Source organism: Gouania willdenowi, chromosome 8 (genome assembly GCF_900634775.1).
Source record: "Gouania willdenowi chromosome 8, fGouWil2.1, whole genome shotgun sequence".
Lineage (NCBI taxonomy): Eukaryota > Metazoa > Chordata > Actinopteri > Blenniiformes > Gobiesocidae > Gouania > Gouania willdenowi.
Window position 1 is genome coordinate 2,834,379 of NC_041051.1, and position 21,938 is coordinate 2,856,316.

A 21,938-nucleotide genomic window follows, 5' to 3' on the forward strand; every position below is an offset into this window, starting at 1 on the left:
CGATTATGTTCACATTCTTTACAAAACAAAACTTTATTTAATTTACAGCTTAGAAAGATGGACAGTTATGTTCTGCTGGAAATAGTGTTTCCAGACACTCCACATGGTCACGTGGTCTACGTAGACTCAGCTGGGGGTCCGTTTTGCACCAATCCCAGCTGCTCCTCACGCTGTCGACGCTTCAGTAGTTTTTTCTTCTTCTTTTCCTCCTTTTCTATTTCAGCCATCATTTCCTGGAACTTGTTGCTGCGAGGGTCCAGGGCGTGGCCGAAGCGCTCTTTGGCCTCAGCCAGCAGCCTGGCACGGCGAGCCTTCTCATCCTTCAGCTTCTGCTTGGCTTCACGCTTCTCTCTGCGCCAATCATCGATCATCTTTGGCATTTTAGCCATGTTTTCTGCTATCAATTTCTCTCTAAAATTCAATCAAGGAAAAAAGAAAATGTGGAAGGATGAAGATTATGTTTGAGTTAAAGAACTAGAGCACATTATACATTAAAAGCATGACACAATAGACACGATAGAAGACAAGACTAACGTGTTGTAAATGCTATGGTGTGAATTTAAATAATTAAGATATTAACTTCAAAATAAAATATGTGAAACATGAATAAAAGCAAACTGCATGAAAATTTAAGTAGCCAGATTAAATGACACACTGAACTTTATCAACAACAAGAATAAATCAATACTTAAACTAATATGGACTAACTAACCCTAACCGGAATCCTAAACTACGTTACAGACTAACCCTAACTTATGCTACAAACGAACTAACCCTACGTTACAGACTAACTAACACTAACCCACGTCACAGACTAACTAACCCTAACCCTAAACTACATTACAGACTAACCCTAACTTATGCTACAAACGAACTAACCCTACGTTACAGACTAACTAACCCTAACCCTAAACTACATTACAGACTAACTAACACTAACCCACGTCACAGACTAACTAACCCTAACCCTAAACTACATTACAGACTAACTAACCCTAACCCACGTCACAGACTAACTAACCCTAACCCTAAACTACATTACAGACTAACTAACACTAACCCACGTCACAGACTAACTAACCCTAACCCTAAACTACATTACAGACTAACTAACACTAACCCACGTTACAGACTAACTAACCCTAACCCTAAACTACATTACAGACTAACTAACCCTAACCCACGTCACAGACTAACTAACCCTAAACTACATTACAGACTAACTAACCCTAACCCTAAACTACATTACAGACTAACTAACACTAACCCACGTTACAGACTAACTAACCCTAACCATAACCCTAACTTATGCTACGAACTAACTAACCTTACGTTACGGACTAACTAACCCTAACCCACGTCACAGACTAACTAACCCTAACCCTAAACTACATTACAGACTAACTAACCCTAACCCATGTTACGGACTAAGTAGCCCTAACCCACATTATGGACTAACACTAACCCACGTTACAGACTAACTAACTCTAACCATAACCCTAACTTATGCTACGAACTAACTAACCCTACGTTACGGACTAACTAACCCTAACCCATATTACGGACTAACTAACTAACCTGAATTAAGTTATGGACTAACTAACCGTAACTGCACGGAATGGTCACATGACTTCCGGTAACGCCATCATTCGTATGTATAGAATACCGGTATATGGACACGTATTACGTACTAGGAGACACTTCCTTTGTAAAATGTGTCTACTCTAATTTAACCCTTTGGAGACCAAGCGGGTACCTTCTACTTATTCAACGTTTTAAACTCTTAATATCTCATTCAGTTTTCTTTTGTCATGTTCATAATTCCATTGTCATTTTATTGCAAGATGTATTGAACAGGTGATATAATGTGTACTGACGTTCTTTGAGTTCTGGACCTGATTGGTCCCTTTGACTCCCATATAACCATATATCCTGGATATACTGTTATTCTGACATGTAAAAGTGATGTTCCTAAACATACCTAATAAATCTGAGTTAAACAAATCTAACTCCAAATTAAAAAATGACATTTTGTGTTTGTCATTGAAAAATATTGTTTGTTTTTTTTTTAATGACAAAAAGGGCATCAAAATATAAAATGTTTCAAAATATAATGAAAAACTGTATATTTATGGTTAGGTCTGCAGATGTTGATAAAATCTGATGTGGGGAAAAATATTTTATATGAATTTTTTTGGTATATTTAAGCTCAAATAGTGTAGGTCCCCCCCCCCCCCCCCCCCCCCCCCCCCCCCCTCATAGCTCTAAAAGTAATAATGGCTCAAAATCAATGTTCCGATCAATTATTGACCTACTCAAGTCTGTATGAACTTAATATCTAATGTTCCACTTTGCACCTTATTTCTGGAGGAAATAAAAAGTGTTTTCATGACAGAAAGGACATAAATATAATGAAAACTTAATAACTGTAGTTAGGTCTGGAGTTGTTGAAAAGATCTGATGTGAAAAAATATTTATACATTTCTACGACAGTTTTATGAAGGGGACCGTTTAGGTTCCTAAGCTCAAAGAGTGTAACTCTGTGTCCGATAATGGGTTCAACAGCTAACTCCGGCTCAGCCTTTGCCTGTTAATGGACTGAAGCTGCGAAAGACGAAAGTAAGACGCTTGTCCGATAATGGGCACAGCAGCTAATGACATACTTAGCAAGCCGTTTCTCTGTCTCCTCCTCCTCCCTGGCCTCTATGTTCCTCAGCATGACTTCTACAGGCGGATGCCACTGTTGTTCCTCCGCTATCATCTTCTCCAGCTGCGCGGCGCTCGGCCAAAGAGTGACCGGGTCGATGCCCGAAGCAGAGCCGTACCGACCGAACAGCTTGGCGTCATAGCGGGCCGTCTTCTGCCACTCCGGGGTCTTCTCGCTGTCCTTGTCCGGGATGTACGGCCCTCGAATGCTCAGCCTCAGAGGTTTAGGGTTATAGGACGCGGTCTGGATCAGAACTGGGCAACAGGACTCAGCTTTAGAGGAGGTAATAGCCTTCAAAGTCCGACAGAGAGCAGTCGTCCGCCCGAGCAGCACGGAGGCCGCCATCATTGCTCCTCCACAGCAAGGACCTTAGGACGAGGGCAGGCTGGGTTGCCAGATTGTGTACACGATTCTCCGCTAGTAAAAATCTGAAATCCGCTTTTTCTCCCAAATTTAATTAAATTTTATATATATATATATATATATATATATATATATATATATATATATATATATATAATACTAATAATAATTTTCCTGTAAATATTACCGAGACTTTTTATTTTTATAATGTTCAAGCTCTTGGAATTTTCTTTATTGTCTATATATATATATATATATATATATATATATCATTTTGATGTAGCACTTTTTTTGGGTACTCAAAGTCACTTTACAGAATACAGAAAAAACAAACAAACAATTAAAGTAAAAGAAAAGATAAGGAAAAGCAAGTTTAAAAAGGTTGGTTTTAAAGAGTGTTTTAAGGTTCTTCAATGAGTCAGCGTTCTTGATGGGTTGAGGGAGTGAGTTCCAGAGGGTGGGGGCGGCGGCAGCAAAGGCTCTGTAGTGTTGGTAGTAATGGTTGTGTTTCAGATTTTCAGAGTTGTGCCACAGTTGATTATTAATGCCTGGGAAAAGTTTGTGGCTGCATGCAGAAACCTTTGCCAATGAAAGGATTTGGATATTTGTCCTAATATGATAGAAATTATTTGACAAATGTTTCCAAGTTCCTCCTTTAATGTGTTCCTTTACCCCTTTGGGGGACACAAACCCCTGTTTGGAAGTGACAGTAGCTTTTATAGTATCATAGTCAAGATGACTGGAGCCATAATTTTCTGGAGCCCACTACGAGTCGTCCCACCCGCCAAACCAAGCTCCAGTATCTCTTATATTTTAATATAGATGTACAAGAAATCGAAATATCCACTTGTCAACCACTTACTAAATACAGTTACTGTATGTGATTATAATCTGGTAGGTTGACCTGTATGAACATTAAAATGCTGTGAACATTCCTACTAGGGCTGGTGATATGAACCAAAACTCATATCTCAATATATTTTCTCAAAATGGTGGTTTATGATATAAATCTAGATAATTTTATTAAATAAAGTCTGACCAGAAAAACAATTCTTGGGTTAAATTTGCTGATGCTAAATGTTACACATGGACATTTATTAACAAACAGCTGATCAATATGTGACACTTATTAATCATCTAACTGAGCTTTACATGTTGTTCTGAGAAGTAAAAGCAGCGACTCCTAAAACTAGTATTTTGATACATAATAAGCTATAATATATACTGTACATATATATGAAATATTATAGTTTTCTATATCGCCAAAATAGAAAACTCCATGCATTTTGAATCTCGATATATCGCCCAGCCCTAATTCCTAAATTATAAAACAGTCTAAATAAAAACATAAATGTGTATATGAAGCACATGTTTATTTAATATACTTACAGTTTATATACAAGTCAACACGTTGAATATTTATTATTAATTTCAAATTGCTTGTCTTTAAGTTAGACATCAACATTTTATTTTCATTATATATTTTTTTATAATTTTTCATACTCACTCATATGGTTCTCTGATATTCACTAATGACTTATTAAACACATTTATTACAGACTTTACATTATTTAACACTTTTTAAACAGTGTATATTTGTGGAGCTTGTGATTGGCTGATTTTTCATGGTGACTTATGTCACGTTAAAATCTCAGTTATTAATCTTACAGAACGTGTCACATCCTGATGGTCTTTAGGAAAATAAACTCTGTGTCTCATTTTACAACGTATTTACACCAGTTCTTTGTTCTTTGCCGGAACGTCTTCATTCATCATCTCTGTTCTGAGTTGTTTCCGGGTTTGTTGCTGTTGTCGACACTAATCTCGCGAGAACTGCCACTCAGGTCTTTTCAGGTGGAAGTTCTCATGAGGCTAGTGACGCCGTTTCAGTTCAGTAAGGCATCTTTTAATTATTATTACATTAAAATACGGGATATTTACAGGAAAATACTAATACGGGAAGATGGCGGGAAAGAAGGGTGAAATACGGGAGTTTCCCAGCCAAAACGGGATACTTGACGGGTATGACTGGAGCACATGTGGTGGAAGGAGTCATCTTGTAATGGAAAAATGTATTTAGTTTTACATGTTCATCAAAACCTCTGCAACACCAAATTAGTCCAAAATCACAGCAATCGTAAATTTTTAATTTAAACATTTACGACTCCTCTCTGCTAACGATTACTATAAGTAGGGATGCCGACACTGCACCAATGTACTCATACTCGTTAAAGTTCACTGATGCCAGGAACCGATACCCATTTGAAATGTCATTTTTATAGTCACTTAAATTACTTTATTCTAACATCTAAACTTTGCTGTAACAAGCAGAATATAAAATAAAGTCTGTTCCAATTCATTGCATTTTGCAAGTATTAGTACTCCAGATCAACAAGTTCACATACCCAAGTATTTGAAATGTATTGGTTTGGGAAAATGTGTTATTCGTGCATCTGAAAAGATATCTGCCGTCTGTCATGTCCACTTCATTTTAGTCACATCTGTGTTGGCTTTAAGTTTGAGACACACAGAGGACAGCTAGTAGCTAGTAGGGTGACCAAACATCTCTACTTTCTGTGTATCGACTTCTCATGGACTGTCTTTCTACTGAGGTCTGTTTTCTTATGGAAAGGTCAGCGTAATGTAACTTACAAGGACTAAACATTATGTGAAAAGAAGCTGAACTCATTCCAAACATGACAAAACTGAGTCTCTCTGACAGATTTTTTTTTCTTTACAGAAATTGGTGGGCAATTATCCAACCTGGCAACATTGGTCATTGGTAACTACCAAAATGCCTGCTCATAAATGTGGCATTTGACAAAGTGGAGTTCTGTACAGGATGAAACCCTCAATTACACTGTGGTCGAACCCTGCTATAAAACATTTATTCAGGAATCAGAATACATTTCTAACTGTGTGGAGAAACACACAGATTACCCACAGGTTCATAACCACCTTTCCAATATAGAAATGTCCTGACTCTTTGAAAACATTAAGTTACTGCTGGGGGTATTAATACTAAGGCTTATTGAAACATTTTGAAAACTTTGAGCCTGTTTTTATGAAATATGTGTAATTAGTATAAGCTTCTTTTTTGTTAGATAAAATCTTTTTTTTAAAAGATCTGTTTAGGAGATACAATAAACAAATCAGTGTTAATTTTGTTGACAAAAAATTTTCGCCTTAGTTTTCGTCTACTACATTTGTTTAATTAAGTGACAATAACTAGACTATGATTAATTAAAAATTGATACATGTTTACAAAACTATATCAAAATAATATTTATATTTCCATCCACTAATAAAAGCAAAACTAGAATTTTGTTTAAAATGTTGTCTAAATCAAAGTTTGCTGTCAAAATCAACACTGATGTACACACTAAAGTGAACTCTAGTCACTTGGAGTATTGCCTGTAGGATTTTAAAATGTGTACTATTTAAATCTTACATGCTACAACATAAAAACATTCTATTTCAATGGGCAATTAAAAGGATACTAAATTATATTGTTTGGAATCAGGTGGGCTTCAGCCAAGACTCTGGGTGCGTCCGAATATTCCCTTCTATCTCCTTTCCTATCCTCTGTTCCTTAACCCCCGGAAGTGTTTAAGTGGCGGCCATGATAAAGAGATTTTTAGCCAGATTTATTCAACATAATTCATATTAGTGAATGGAAGGTGAGTGTAAGCAACCATTCTCAATGTGACGTTCTTTTAGTGTCACTTTTTCCTCGTAGCCTGGTAGCCTCTTTTCCTTTGATTTACATTTAAACCTTGTGATTTTTGAGATTATATCAGCGGAAAGTGTTATAAATGAGCTTTTAGTCCATTTTCGGAAATTAATAGTTTTTTCACCATGGCAGACGTCACTAACCTTTGCGGCCATCGGAATATTTCGTCACCTATAAGTGCGTCTGATTGTCAAAACAATGCGATGGCCGTTTCCTATCTCTCCTAACACCTTTGGATAGGAAAGGAGATAGGAGGGACTATTCGGACCCAGATTCTTATTCACACCTTCTTTGAACATTTAACAGGACCAGTGGGCATCTTTACTCCCTCCTCTGCAGCTCCACCTCCTTCTTCCTACTTCATCGTTCACATTTGGTTTCTTTTCATGAAGCGCACGTGGAACAAACGAGGCCACACTAAAGTGCAGCACTTACAGAGACAGATGTCATCTCTTTTGTATGGTGTGAGTGCGCCGAGCTCTCCATCGTCATTAAAGATTTAAGGTTCCCATGGCAAAGGTGGGGGTGGGCATGACAGGGGCTTAATTTGCCTTTGGAGCAGCGCAGTGCCAAACTACAAGCTTTAGGGATCACGTCGACACCAGTCACAGGCAAATAGGCTTGTTAGCACTGCGATAAGGGAGATGACAGTTCTATTTCTGAGTAAGTGGGAGGGATGTTTAACAAGGTTCACCTGAATAATCGCTCAATTATGTCTCACTAATAATGTTTATAGATGTTTTTACTGTGTATGGAGCTGGAGCAGCATGGTTTATGACCCGGGTGAAGGTAGTTTGATAGACATGCGCCTGTTTTCGCGTCGATTACCTTCAATAGCTCTGTGTTCTCACCTCTCACCTCAAATTCTCACAGTTTCAGGATATGTTGGAGAACAGATTAAGGCCGACGTTTCACAGTTTTTATAAACTTCACATAATCACTTTTAATGGGTCCAGTACATCCCCTCACAACTTTCACAGCTCTTAGTATAGAAGGCCATTAACAAATGCCTTAATACCATTATCAGGGGGCTGTTTCTTTAAATATGCAATTTTGAAGGTTGAAATTTCAAAAACTTTCTCATTTTTGAATTTTCTGACATCAAATCACCTCTCATGGGTCCAGGACACCATGCCCCAGCACCCAACACCCCTAGGGGAGGGCCCAGAGAGCCCCCCACCTCAGACCCCAGTGGAGGAGCGTAGGCCCACGCCCAAGCGGGCGCCCACCGGCGGGCCCAGAGCCAGCAGTTACCAGACCCCAGGCCAGAAGGTAGGAACCAGAACAGAAGCAGCATGGGCAGCAGCTCACCCAAGGACATAGGCCGCATCCCTAGCCGCTCAGGGCACCAAGGGGACGCTGCAAGCGGCCCCTGGAGCACCGGACAAGCCCCTTAGAGCGGCCCAGATCACCCCTCATCGACGTCGCCTGCACAATGAGCTTTAGTTGTTGTCAAAGTCAGGACCCTCCCAAGGGCCCAAGTCAGACTGTCACATCGGTATGCGGCATGCACAACCCCGAGGCAGCAAGGCAGCAGACCCCAGCCCTGAAGGACAACACCCAAGCTGGGGCCACCCCACGCCGCACCCGCAAGCATGCAAGGGTAATGCCAGCGCCGCCCCCCCGGAAGGTCAAGCCGGCCGCCGAACCCCAAGGGCACCCCACCGGTACCGGGAAACCCTCGAGGGCAAGCCTCGGGCGAAGGACCCCGGCGAGAGCCCCCTCCTTTCCCAGCCCCACGAACCAGCCACCATCCAGCAGGACCGCACAGTCCCACACAGCAGTCCAGGCCCACCGGACCAGCACAAGGGCACCACGGACCCACCCATTTGCCTGCAGATAGCAAGACAGACCCTGCAGGCAATCAACGGCGCTCCAACCACCGGAACGCGAGAGCCACCCCCAGCAAAGAGCATCATCCCGAAGGGCCACGCAACCCCACCCCAATCCCAACACAGATGCCAGCACCACACACAGGCTGCCCCGGGGCCCACACACCAGGAGACAAGGCCAGTACCAAGCCACGCCCCGCAAGCTCGACACTGCCCGGAGAGACCCCGCAAAGAGAGCACTCATGCCCCCCAGGAAGGCCACCGCCCTGCCACGCCTCATCGTATCACCTTGATGTAAGTGTACTTGTTGATGGCCAAGCCAGGGGGCGGCCCGCGCAGCAGAGAACCCGTGCCTGCAGTAGGACCAGCACAGGCCCGGGCCTCCTGACGAGAGAGAACGCCATCAACCGCCTCCCCCCGACCCCGACACCAGCACGACCCGGAGGATAGCGGGCCCCAGGCCACCAGTCCCACCTCGCCCCAAGCAGCGTTACACCGAATCGCGGCCAGTCCCCGAGCAGAAGGTAGGAGAACATGTCCTGAGAGGCCCAACCCAAAGACCCACCCCGAGACACCCCCAGCCCACGAGGCCTCAGTGCACCCAGCTCGCAGACCAGCCACTCACGACGCAAATCAGCCAGGCCAGAAGACACAGACGCACTGTAAAGTTAAAATACTCGTCACATTTTTTTTTCAAACCTCAACTCTGCTGCGATCATTAGTTATTATCATCCTACATTGTGTTCAAGTGCTCATTTTTTTTTTTGTGAAGTTTGTTTTTAAATACAGTTATTTGAGGTTGAAAAATTGGGATTTGACGTCATATATGACAATGATTAACAGCCTCAGATCTTGCGTAGCTCTCTTGTGAATAACAGTTACCTCGTGAAGGAAAGCCGAGATACCATTAAACTTTTCTGTTCAGCTTTTTGGTCTTTTTTGAGCTACTAGTACTAGTACTAACCTCTATGATCAGATCATCTGAACAAGACGTTGGTAGTATTTCCAATGAGAAAGATATTTATGTTCTTGGTGTAGCTGGGCTGCAAGTCATCAGGGCAGTACGCTAAATGAGCGGGGCTTGTTACCAGGGCTCCTCCTGCCGGACCCTCTGCGCAGACTCTGGCTCCAAATAATGTCATATTTGCAAGATGGAAGCACCCCTCAGTGCCGTATTTTGGCCGTATTACAGAAAAAAATGATATCAAGCGAATCACTTTCTTTCTTGTATGGCAAAGATACACAAGAATAAAATGCGTCCGGGCTGTCAGATTAGTCTGGGGTCTGGCGACAGCTGGTGACGTCACAAGAGCGGGCGAACTACATTGACATGTGTCACTACCTAATCCTTTCACAGAGCGGGTCCTTTCAGATCCTTTCAACGTATGCGTGTAGACTATGTCACTTCCTTCACTCGCAATCCTTGCGACAGAGCCGCTTGGATGTGACATTTGAATGTAAACCGACCATACAATGTTTGTTAAATATTTTAATAGTACACATTTAAATATATGATATGTTTTGCGGTGTCTTTAATTGTTTATAAAAAAGATTAAAAAAAATGGATAAAACACAATACACAACATTGACAATCAAAAACCAAACAGAAAATAAGTTAAAAATCGAATTCACTCAAAAACAGACATTTCAAATTCTTTTTTAAATAGCAGGGTTTTATACTTTTAAATAGAACACAAACTACCATAAAAGAAGCCAACCGGATAGAGACGCGTTTCGCGATGCATATGAAAGGATCTGAAAGGATCAGCTCCCTGAAAAGATTAGGTAGTGACAGGTTGCGGCATGTACTTGCACCGTATCCAGAGCCGTTTAGAGAGAGAGTTGCGACATCTCCATTCACTCCAAAATTTAGATTGGTTCTTTGAATATGGATTTACCTACTTTGCTGTATTTAATCTCATTAGATGTTTCCCCGACACATACACCCCCAGGCTGACACAGAGGTGATACTATTTTTACCTCTCCGTGTGGTTTTTACTGTTGACAGTTTTGGTCTGGAATGGGTTTTCATGTCGGAGATTGTTAAAAGGAATGGGTTTACTCCACCCCCTGTTGGCATCAGAAAAGATCAAATAGAAATGTGGTGGCCGTGCCTTTCACATTATGTACTGTCTTTTGCCAAACTCACGAGTGTGGTCATGGCTCCTCCTGCCTGCTCTGTTTGCTGTCCTGGCTCTCCCTCCATAGTCTGACCTGTAATGATAATGTTCACCATACTCACCTCCCCAAAGCATCGGGCTGTTCTCAAGACGGCGCCTACAAACCCATTGTTCTCAGCTCTGTGAAGCTGAAAAAGTTAGGAGAGGTTGGGAAACCTGTCCTCCTTGATGGCAAAGGCAGCATCTGACTCCACCATCCATGTGGCACAAATTAAACAGCAATTCCGTCATGGCGCCTATCCAATCTGAAAGTGAGAGTCCTTGCAATCTCACGGTCAAAAACTGGGAAATCATGAAACAGTAAATCATATCAAACAAACAAGAGATTCTTGTTCTTTTTCGCAGCTGCAAGAAAGAAGTTAGCTTATTCATATTTGACAGACAGGGAAAAGAATAGAAAAATAAAAATGAAATCCCCACATGTGTCAGCTCAGTTTAAAAGTAGAGCATCTCTGCTACACCCCAGATCATCTTTGTTCAGAGGGAGGTTGGTCTCTTTTGTCAAAGTCAAAGTCTGGTCATGAGATCCTCATCAGTCTGGATCTTGTCTTTGTCCGTTCAGTGCATGTCACCTGTTGCTATTTGTCACCAGTCAACCTGGTTCAGTGTCACCCCTCCTTTGTGACTGTTACCAGACCAGTCAGACCCATTAACTTGTTGCAGGGTCCAAACAAAGGAAAAAAGCATTTAAAACCAACATAAAATATGCACTGGGAACAGGTTTGAATTTTTGCCGGCAATGCAAATGCCCTTGTGCTCGAACATGGTGTTTGTTATGGACAAACTGTAACTGGCAGAAAAGTCCAATAACAAAACACCACTTGGGTTCAGATCGGGCAGGCTGTTCTTCCCAATCACCCCTGTCCAGGTCTCACTGTTGCAGCCCACGTGGGCGTTGAAGTCCCCTTAGTAGAACAATGGAGTCCCCAGTCGGGACACCGTCTAGTACGCTTCCCAGGGACTCTAAGAAATAAGTAACTTTCTTCAGTACTTATAAGTAACACAGACAATTAAGAAAAATATGGCAATAGATTTAATCACCTTGCAACCTCCAGAACTGGCCATATATATGAAAAAAATCTCAACAAAAACAGAAAAAAGAGCACTCTTGAACACTAACTCTAATCACGTACCAATCGCTAAATGGGAAGCTGAACTCTCTATCACCACGAACACAGATTTATGGACAGAAATTTGTTGTAATACTTTTAAGATGACTAAAAATACAAATCTTCAGCTAATTCAATACAAGGTCCTACACAGATCCCACATTACCCAACAGAAAATGTATAAAATGGGCTTCTCCGTAACAGACATCTGCTCTCAGTGCACCCAGGGAACAGCTGATTCATATTTACATGCCGTATGACTTTGTTCGCCAGTTCAACAGTTTTGGTTTCTAATCACTGAAAAACTGTCCTCCATTTTGGATTGCAGGATTCCTCTATCCCCAAATCTATGTCTGTTAGGAGACCTGACTATGCTTGATATTCCAGCAAACCAATCACAATCCATCCTTGCGACACTCACCATAGCAAAAAAACAATATTAGTGAACTGGAAAGATGCCTCTGCGTGGGCGTGCGTCCCTTTCGGGTGCTCTCGTGGTTCCTGGGCAGTTTGGTGTTGCTCTCCTGCCCCCTTCGTGCACGTCTGGGTGGCCCTTGGGGCTGGGGGTCTGTGTGTTTTTCTGCCACTCTTTCCTCTTGCTCTCTGTCCCCCTGTCTCGTCCTCCCCCCCTCCTCCGCCTTCGCTCTGCGCCTGCTCTTCCATTGGGTTTGGCGTGGGGGGCTCCTGTCGGCCCGGGATGCTGGTGGGGGGGCTGTGACCTTCGCTTGGGGGGTGGGCATTGCTGCGCCGGGTGGGTCGCTTGGCGGTTGGCTCGTCTGGGGGCCTGGGGTGGTGGGGTTCATGGCTTCTGAACAGGGGGGTCCGGGGTGGGGGTGGCGCTGGGGGTGGCTGCTCTTGCATCCTGGGATGTTGGGTGGCGGGGTGTTGCGGTGGGTTGCTCCGCCGGCTGGTCTGGTCGCCTTGGCCTGGTTCCCTGGGGCGCGCCTTCGCTGAGGGTGCCGCTGGCGCGGTGGGCCGGGTCGCCCCCCCCCTCCCCGGGGGCTCACTTGGGGGACCGCAGGGGCCGGCTTGTGTAGCTTCGGGGGAGGGAAGGGTGAGTTGTGGGGCCTTGCCCGCGCTGGGCCAGTTGTGCTGCTCAGCGCGTCCCTGCGGCCCGCAGTGCCTGTCTGCGCAATCTACCCTCTCTGGTGGCCAACCATGCGGATGGGCCGGGCTCCTACCGGACAGGCCTCTGACATGGACACTTCACATCACACACTCCCAACTGGTCTGGCTCACCCACTTGTTGCACCACACTCACATACCCAACCCTTGGGGGGCTGGATGGTGGGGCTGGGGGTGGAGGGGGCCACTGCCTGTGCGGTGGCACGGGGGCAGCACTCCCACCTCTGGCTGCCCTACTAATCCCTCCAATTTTAATTACATCTCAACACACCACCCCCGGAGGGTAGGACCACCACTTCCACCCTCCGGAGCAATTGCACCACATACACATATAGCACACAGGGTGGTGGGTAACTTCACACATTTGGGCCTGTCGATGGCTGGGCCGCCGTGTGGGGATCAGGAGTGTGCGATCGGGCGTGGCGGGGCGGTGGGTCTCTGGGGGGCGTGGAGGGGTGTTGCTGGGGGCTCTTTGCGGGGTCTCTCCGGGCGGTGCCGGCCTGGTGGGGCGTGGGGGTGCCCTTCCTCTACGGGTGGGGCTTGATGCTTGTCTTGTCTCCTGGTTGCCTTGGGGGCACGCCTCGCGGCGTGTTGGTCCGGGCCAGCCTGCCGCGCCGGTGTGGGGGGTGGGCGCGCTGGGGGGTGCTGGCGTTTGCGCCGGGGTTGGCGCTTGCTTGGCGCTCCAGGGTGGTGCTCTTTGCTGGGGGGCGGCTCTAGCTGTTCCAGTGGTTGAGGTCGGCATCAGCCGCTTGGTAGGTCTGTCCTGCTATCTGCGGGCTGGCGGGTGGGTGGGTTAATAATAATAATAATGCATCAGTTTTATATAGCACTTTATCATAGACACTCAAAGTCGCTTTACAGAATTAAGGCATTATTCTTTCACTCCACACTTAGTGGTGGTAAACTACTATTGTAGCCACAGCTGCCCTGGGGCAGACTGACGGAAGCGAGGCTGCCATAGTGCGCCATCGGCCCCTCCGACCACCACCCAACACTCACTCACAACACTACATTCATACTAGGCAATGTAGGTGGAAGTGCCTTGCTCAAGGGTACAATGACAGATACCACTGGGTGACTGCCACCCCACTCTCCCTTTTTATATCATCCCTATAATAAAATATTTCTTACCCTTCCTTGGGGAGGGCTGGTGATGGTCACAATAGCAAAACATGCATTGCTGTCTCATAATGATTGCACTTCTTGTAGTGTTGACCTTTGACAGCATGTGCAGACAAGGAAAAACAAAAAAAAAAATCTAAGAAGGCCGGGTACTCTGCACCGATGTTCGGCCCGTAGGCCGAGACAACGGTGAGAGACCTGTCCCCAACCCAAAGGCGTAGGGACGCAACCCTCTCGTTCACTGGGGTGGACTCCAACACGTGGTGGAGGAGCTGGGGGGCAATAAGCAAGCCCACCCCAGCCCGTCGCCTCTCCCAGTGGGTAACGCCAGAGAAGTGAAGCGTCCAACCTCTCTCCTGGAGTTGGGATCCAGAGCCCAAACTGTGCGTGGAGGTGAGCCCGACTATATATAGCCGGTACCTCTCAACCTCCCGCACAAGCTCAGGCTCCTTCCCCCCCAGCGAGGGTTCCATGTCCCAACAGCTAGAAGCTGTGGACGTGGACGGGCCGCGAGGCAACCCCACCCTCGACCGCCACCCAGTCCTCTCTGCACCCGACGCCAACGAATCCCTCTGTGGGTGGTGGGTCCACAGGAGGGTGGGCCCACGTCGTTCTTTAGGGCTAGGCCCGGCGGGGCTCCCGTGGTGCAAAGGCCCAACCACCAGGCTCACTCGCTTTCGAGCCCCAGCCCCAGGCCTAGCTCCAGGTATGGGGACCTGGCTGCGCATCATTACTCGTGCGAGTCACGGTCCTTGTTTTATTCTGTCCATAAGGGTCTTCTGAAATGAGCTTAGTCTGACCCCGTCACCTAGACCTGTTTGCCATTCATTCATCATTATGCTCCATAGTTGTTTTTTCGTTGTATTCTGAAGTAAACTGTAGTCAGACAAAGGGCTACTTAGATTCAGAAAGAAGAAAAAAGTTTGAGAACCACTAAATCTAATAAAAATTTTTGTTGTGAAAGCAGGTTTATATCAAATCAAAAGTACATTATGGGGCAAATGCTAACCTGATGGTTAACTGACTTAAGGTCTGTACATTTTGTTAGCTTCTTCGAGCTATCTTGGATTAGTTCTGCTGTACTTTGATCAATGACTATTTGTGATAGAAATAGAAAACTAATGACACAGAGCTCCTGTCCTGCATGTTTTTGATGTCTTCCTGCTCTAACACACCTGAATCTGATGATGGTGTCGTCATGCAGATCTAGAGAAACCAGCTAGGAAACGAATTCCTGTAAACTTATACCACATGCTGGGTCTACATGAGGAGCTGTCTTTTCTTCTTGTTGGGGTGGTCGTAAACAAACGTGCCACTGTCAGCCTGTGATATATGAAAGTCTGTCTCCTACAAATGATTAAACGGCCCTGGGAGTTGAACAGATTGGCGGTTGATAAATAAATGGTGGAATTGACAGATTTGCAAACAGCAAAGCAAACACACACACACACACACACACACACACACACACACACGCACACACACACACACACGCACACACACGCACACACACTCACACACACACACACACTCCCTCCTTACCCAAAATGTTTAGTTATGATGGAGCTTTCTCTCTGGGAGCCCGCAGGCCTTTAGAGCCCCAGCCCAGCTTCCTAATGAGATGATGAATGGCAGCGTACAGAGTGATGGAGGCGCTCCATCCACTGGTGGCTGCTAATTTAGGGGGAGATTCATCAAATGTGCGCCCGCACTCTGATGCACCTTCATGTGATGATGCCAGGGTCCGGCGAAGATGAATGGCAGTAATTATTGGCCGTACCTTTTTGTAGCCGTCTGCACGGCTTCCTGCAGATCCGGGATTCAATATCTGCATAAATCACATTCTTCTTTTTAGCGATAGACCTTTACTGAGTCTGAAAGGAGAGATTATTGTGCATTAATTCAGCTGTATTGTTGTGACATTTTAAATATCTCATTAAGTACACTGTCACCTAGTGATCACATCACTGAGCTTGATGCAGACTTTAATTAATTCTGCTTAATCTTGGTTAAAAAGAAAAAAAGCCCTTTTGAAAAACTGTGAACTTACACAATGTGAAGCTTTAACAAATCCAGTTGGACTCTACTGTAAAAGAAAAAAAAATGTTTGGCTGTTAAATATGTTTCTATATATACATTATATATACATATACCATATATAGACATACAGTATATATATGTCTATATATGGTATATGTCAAACTCAGGATTAAGACTCAGGAGTGTCTTATTCGTCAATCACGATTGATTGGAGTTCATCGCACGTCATTAACATCGGTTGATTGCAATGACCCATTCTATGCAAAAAGACCTAATGCAAACGTATAAGATTAAAACGTGAAATCTGAAAACTCACGAGGAACATGTGATTGGCTGTTTTTTTCTGGTCCGTCAGCTTTAAAGCAGCTGGGTTAAACATGGAAAAATCCACTAAATACAAGTTGATGCAGAAATTGGCAGCACAGGTTCTCACTTTGCTTTGAGGGTGAGATCATCATCAGACTAAAGCAATCAATCAAATACAAGTTAACCAGTTTGTTAACGCGAAGTAGAGCTGAGCTTCTGATTGGTTTACTACCTGAAATATAAACTATAACTATGTAACTATAAATCTGGTGATATTATCAATCAATCCTAGTGTGAGCTGATCCAGGTAAGCCACAACCAGCTGAATCAAGACAATCATATCGAAGTGTCTAGAGTTGCAGACCCGGTGTCACGAACTGAGTTTACCTCCGTACTGAGATTATAACCCTAACCCTAACATAATCCAATAAACAAATAAAACATGTGTTCGTTCACTTTGAAAACAAGACCCCTCTGCTGGGGCCTTGGGGTGGGGGGCCTTGGGGTTGGGGGTTGGGGGTGGTGGCGGAGTGCGCTGGCTCATCGGCTTCTAGTTGCTTTCTCGGGTGTGTATGTGGGGGCGGTGGCTGCCTCTCGGCTTGGTGTCTTGGGGGCGTCTGGGGGGCTGCTCGGCCGCGGTGGGGTTGCCTGGGCTCCCTGGCTCCCGCTTTTTCTGCTATTCTGGCTGCGTCCTTGCAATTTATTTAATTGCAATAACAAAAAAAAAATGCATTGTTGTCTAAAAAAGATTGCACTTCTTATAGCGTTGACCTATGACCGCATGTGCAGACAAAAAAAAAAAAAAAAGAATTCTTCCTTCCGCTGGCGTGGGTTCAAATCCCACTTCTGACATATATCTTTTTTTCATTTTAATACATTTAACACGACAAATTCCACCGTTAAAAATACATATACGAAAAAAGAAACATTTTAGGGTATTTCCTGGGTTAGGGTTAAGGTTATGGTTTGGGTTAGGGGTTAGAGGATATTGCTAAAATAAAACTGACAGAACTCTAGCTAGAAGGGGACAGGTCCGGCAGTGACGGAACTACCGGCATTTGGCTTACTGTGCATGAGCACAGGAAGTGTCGTAACCATAGTCCGGTTGGTCTGGGGTCTGGGTCTGGAATTATAGCAACAGCCTACTAAAAATGAAGAAATTACCTTTGATGGTTTTAGGATGTTGGTTTTTTGTCTTCATTTTTTTTTTTTGTCTTCATTTCAGTAAATCTGCATTTGTATTTTCATTCATTTCTTTTTGTATTATGTGTATTTAAATGATAAAAAATATGTCACTAAATGTTCCTCAGTGTCATTTCTGTATCTGGTAGACGTTGACTAATAAGTAGCCAAAAATATCAAGCTCGAAGCTGTCGGGCGCTTCCTCATCACCCTGTTTAATGTGAATACATCTGCTGCCTGCTTCTGTTGTACATTTGCAGTACGACTGTTTAATTAGTTGGTCTAGCAGAGAGCAGACGAGGCCATAATCATGTTTGCCATGAATAACAAGAAACAAAAGAATGGCAAAAAACTGAGTGAATGAATGGCAACAAGCAACATGACCCACGGAGCTGAGGATGACCTCCTCATATGTGAAACTACACCATCCATCTTGGCAGGGCAGAGTGCTGAGTCATACATGTATGCAAACAGACATGAGAGCCCGCTACGCTCCCTTCGTTTAAGAGAATTTGGATTTAAGGGACTTTGTTATACAAAGAGGAAGGAAAGCTGGCGCAGACATAATTCCTGTTGCTCCCTTAGCTGCGCCGGTGCCATCTGTCATCTGTGGGAACATCTGCAAACCCAAGGTGCCCTTGTCACCCAATGTTAGCGCAGTATGTTTGGCTTTTCAGTTAGGGGAACCTGGAGTGATACACCAGAACAAAACCCATTAGATTTGATGGCGTGGCGGTGAATCAGCTGGGTTGCTGAGGCACATTAAATGGTAGGACTCCTCCTCAGGCGATGGCGCCCGCCTTTCCAGCATGTCTGGCTAGCATCACATCTCATCGCCTAACTGCCTGATGATTTGGCCAGACTGTCATCTCTTTATGAGCTATGGATCCAGCATATTTCGTCTCCTGTCTCTGATTTTACCGCAAAACAGATGGCTTCTCCCTGTCCTCATCTACACTGGAGGCTATGAACAAAGTCTATTGGCTGTGCTTTGTTGTGGTCTGTTTGTAGTTTGTTCTAAATTAAAAACAAGAGGAATTTGTAGGTTTTATTATGTGGATGAGTCAGTGTAGTGGAGATTTTTCAGACGGAAAGACTGGGAAATCTTATTCACAGCTAAGGCTCTCTAGAGAGCGCCGCTGTCGCTAGCACCTATAGCGCTGAGCTGGATTACAGCAACAACATCAAACAATATGCTCATTGTCCACCATGCAGGGATCTAATCTCAAGGATTACTCTCAGATAAAACGGGCTTCGTGCAGCCTCTGTGGAAGATGGGATCTTTTACACAAGCTTTGACTGGAAACATCCTGTTGTTGTTGTTTTTGTTTTTCCTCCTCCATTCTTTGATTGTTATCTCTATTGTCCTCATCTCTGTTGCCCACTTGGATGGAAAGCTTTGCCTCTCACAGCTGCCTCTCCAAAGGAAATCGGGCTCTCTGCCATCTGCTGCCACCGATGAGCGAGGATGTCGACGTTCGCTTATGAATGTGAAACAACAGCTGAGTGCTGCTGCCTGGCTGCATGGACAACGGCTGACAGGCTGAGGAAATCACACACGCTGCAATCTGAACACTAAACATAAGATATATGCTTGGTCTGTAACTTCAGGTCTTTTTCTTCCTTTTGTTTGTCCTATTTTGTTGTGAAAAGCACTGATTTTATGGCTCTTAATAAAACCAGGGAGGAGAAATAGGTATCAAGCCGACTTTGACACTGAGCACACAAAGCAGAACCCAAACAAACACTCCATGGAGCCCAACATTCAGCAGCAGCCAAGACCAGGCCGACCAAAAGAGGTTCCTTTGAAAAGAGCACCTGCACGCTGTAAGAGTCCCAACACTAGACTCCTCACACACAGTCACCAGTTTCCTTCCCTCTTGTTTCTGTCCCAGGCTGCTTGTAATTGGTCACCCAGTGACATCATTAAGGTTACAAACCTCATTTTTAGTGAACCAGGCAGCACGTTTACCTTCAGTTATCACACTTTAACTATGCTTGGCCTCTCGTCTGTTAGAACTTGCTAAAAAAGTTTATATTTTTCCCTAATTCATCCCTCACTTGTGCTAAAATTAATATTAGTGTTAAACTTTGGAAATACTCCTTCAGGATACATTTCATTCAAAGAACATGCATGAAAATAAATGTAATGTTCCAATTTTATCACCAATAATCAGTCCCACTGTAAAAAAAAAAATGGAGCCTTAAAGTGTTGTTAATAAAATACACTAAAACACATACAGTAAGAGACCATCACCGCCCATTAGATCAACAGATTGACTTTAAAGGTTAAAGTTGCAAACATATTATTATTATTATTATTATTATTATTATTATTATTATTATTAGACAGGGGACCATTCATTGTGGAGTTTGCATGTTGTCTCTTTATTCATATGTTTTTATTTTAAACTTAAGGCCCAGAGGCAAAATCCAACCCTTCAGAGCATCCAACTTGGCCTGCAGGAGAAAGTCCAAATGTTTATTTTAGTTTATTTTACACACAAATTGTTTAAAGAACTTTAAGTGTATCTACAATATTTGCCTGAATCAAATATAAATTGGTGACAATTATATTCTATATCACACATTAAAGTGCAAACTAGAGCACATTAATGGTTCATTAGGTAACCTTAACCCTCTTTGTCTTTATTAATCCTCTGCTGGTTTGGAATTAATCAGAAAAACTTTCCCGATATAACTTTTTCACTTCCGATACAATACTGATATTGCAGCCTTCCATATTGGCCGATACCAATACGATACGATATCAGTACGAATCAAACATACTTGTATGACTTATTTTGTAGTGTGGAATGTTAGAAAAGGTTTGATCAAGTGATTTAATCAAACAGAGAACAATAGTCAGCAACAGTAGGGATGAGAAAAAACTGGAATCTGATATTCATTTTTTTGGCTGATATTGGACCGATATACAATATCAATATTGGATCGAGACACCCTGAGAAAAAGACGATCAGGAAAATATTAACCATAGCAACTGCTAATTATTAACGTTGCTCATAGCAACAAAGCACCAATGAGAAAACAGACTAAACACGTTGATGTGTTCACCAAAAGCCATAAAGTTTATGAATAAATAACAAGAAGTCCAGCTGCTCTGGTCAGTATAGATAAGGTAGAGGTGAAGGCCTTTCACCTTCCCTATCCGTGTCCTTCATTGGATGGATGTGAGATGCTTTACGTCTCAGACCGGAGCTGATGAGCTAAAGTTGGCCTGCGCTGACACATCATGATTTTGAAAGATTTCAAACTGATTTGATTGGTGGAAGGAAAAGAAAGCAGGAGCGATGAATGAATGTGGAGCAGAGAGGAAGGTGAAAGTGAAAGCAGATGGCAGAGCTGGCACCTGTCTCCCACTAAAACCTGTTTGGAGCCATTTTCCACGTCTTTTTTTTTTCAACAGCCAATTTAGTCGAGGTATGCCAAAAAAAAAGAAGAAGCAGGTTTTAACCCTTCTTTGTGGCCGTGCAATGGCTGTAAAGGGTTAAATCCCAAAACAGGAGCAGATACAAAAAGCCTCTCAGATGCTCCCAGTCTGCCTCACCCAGGCCTTGTAAGCAAACAGAGGATGTATTCAGAGCAGGAGAGCAGCTCATTTAAAGTGTTAATCTGTGGGCCACATGCTACACACACACACACACACACACACACATCCGATAACTCCATATTTAACTTTTCACCTTATTTTTGCCCTGTTTTGTTAGAAGCTTTAAATCATCCAATGTCTACTGTATCATTTTCATAGTCATTGTGTTTGTTTCAGTGAAAGATGGAGGATTATTTCACTGTTACTGTAACAAAGAAATTAGTGGAAACTGCAGGAAAAGTCAAAAGGAATATAAATCAAACAATCCACCCTGTAGTACATTTTTTAACTGTGTAGCTGCAATTTCCACATTTTATTCTCATTACATTTACAGTATTTTTTAAACTGTAGTTTAAAAAAGTGATTATTGGTTATCATAAAATCCTTAGATTATCTTAAAACAAGAATATAAATAATGATAAAACATAATGATGATGAAGCTTTAGAAAGAATGTTAATTGTTGGAATGGGTATAATACATGTGGGAGTTATTGATTGAATAACTGGAAAAAAAACAGGCCGAGAAAAATCAAGAAAATAACCATGAATAAAAATAATTTAAATGTAAGATCTCTCTCTATATATATACTGTATATTTATATATATATATATATATAGAATTCTGTCGA

The 21,938-nt window shown here is 43.4% G+C and overlaps 1 protein-coding gene across 1 annotated transcript; it reads right to left on the minus strand.

Annotated features, from left to right (window-relative positions):
- Positions 1-8: 8 nt before the first annotated feature.
- Positions 9-3,092, minus strand: gadd45gip1 (growth arrest and DNA-damage-inducible, gamma interacting protein 1). The gene is made up of 2 exons (XM_028455198.1): positions 2,664-3,092; positions 9-411 (listed from the first exon to the last, which is right to left on the minus strand). The coding sequence occupies exons 1-2, from the start codon at positions 3,053-3,055 to the stop codon at positions 117-119; spliced, it is 687 nt and encodes a 228-aa protein (XP_028310999.1). The 5' UTR covers positions 3,056-3,092; the 3' UTR covers positions 9-116.
- Positions 3,093-21,938: the final 18,846 nt, after the last annotated feature.

Coding starts and splice junctions, on each gene's coding strand:
- gadd45gip1 (XM_028455198.1), bottom strand. CDS start 3,055: ATGATGGCGGCCTCCGTGCTGCTCGGGCGGACGACTGCTCTCTGTCGG. Junction 412..2,663: donor ACAGAGAAACGGCTTGCTAA/GTATGTCATTAG, acceptor ATTGAATTTTAG/AGAGAAATTGATAGCAGAAA.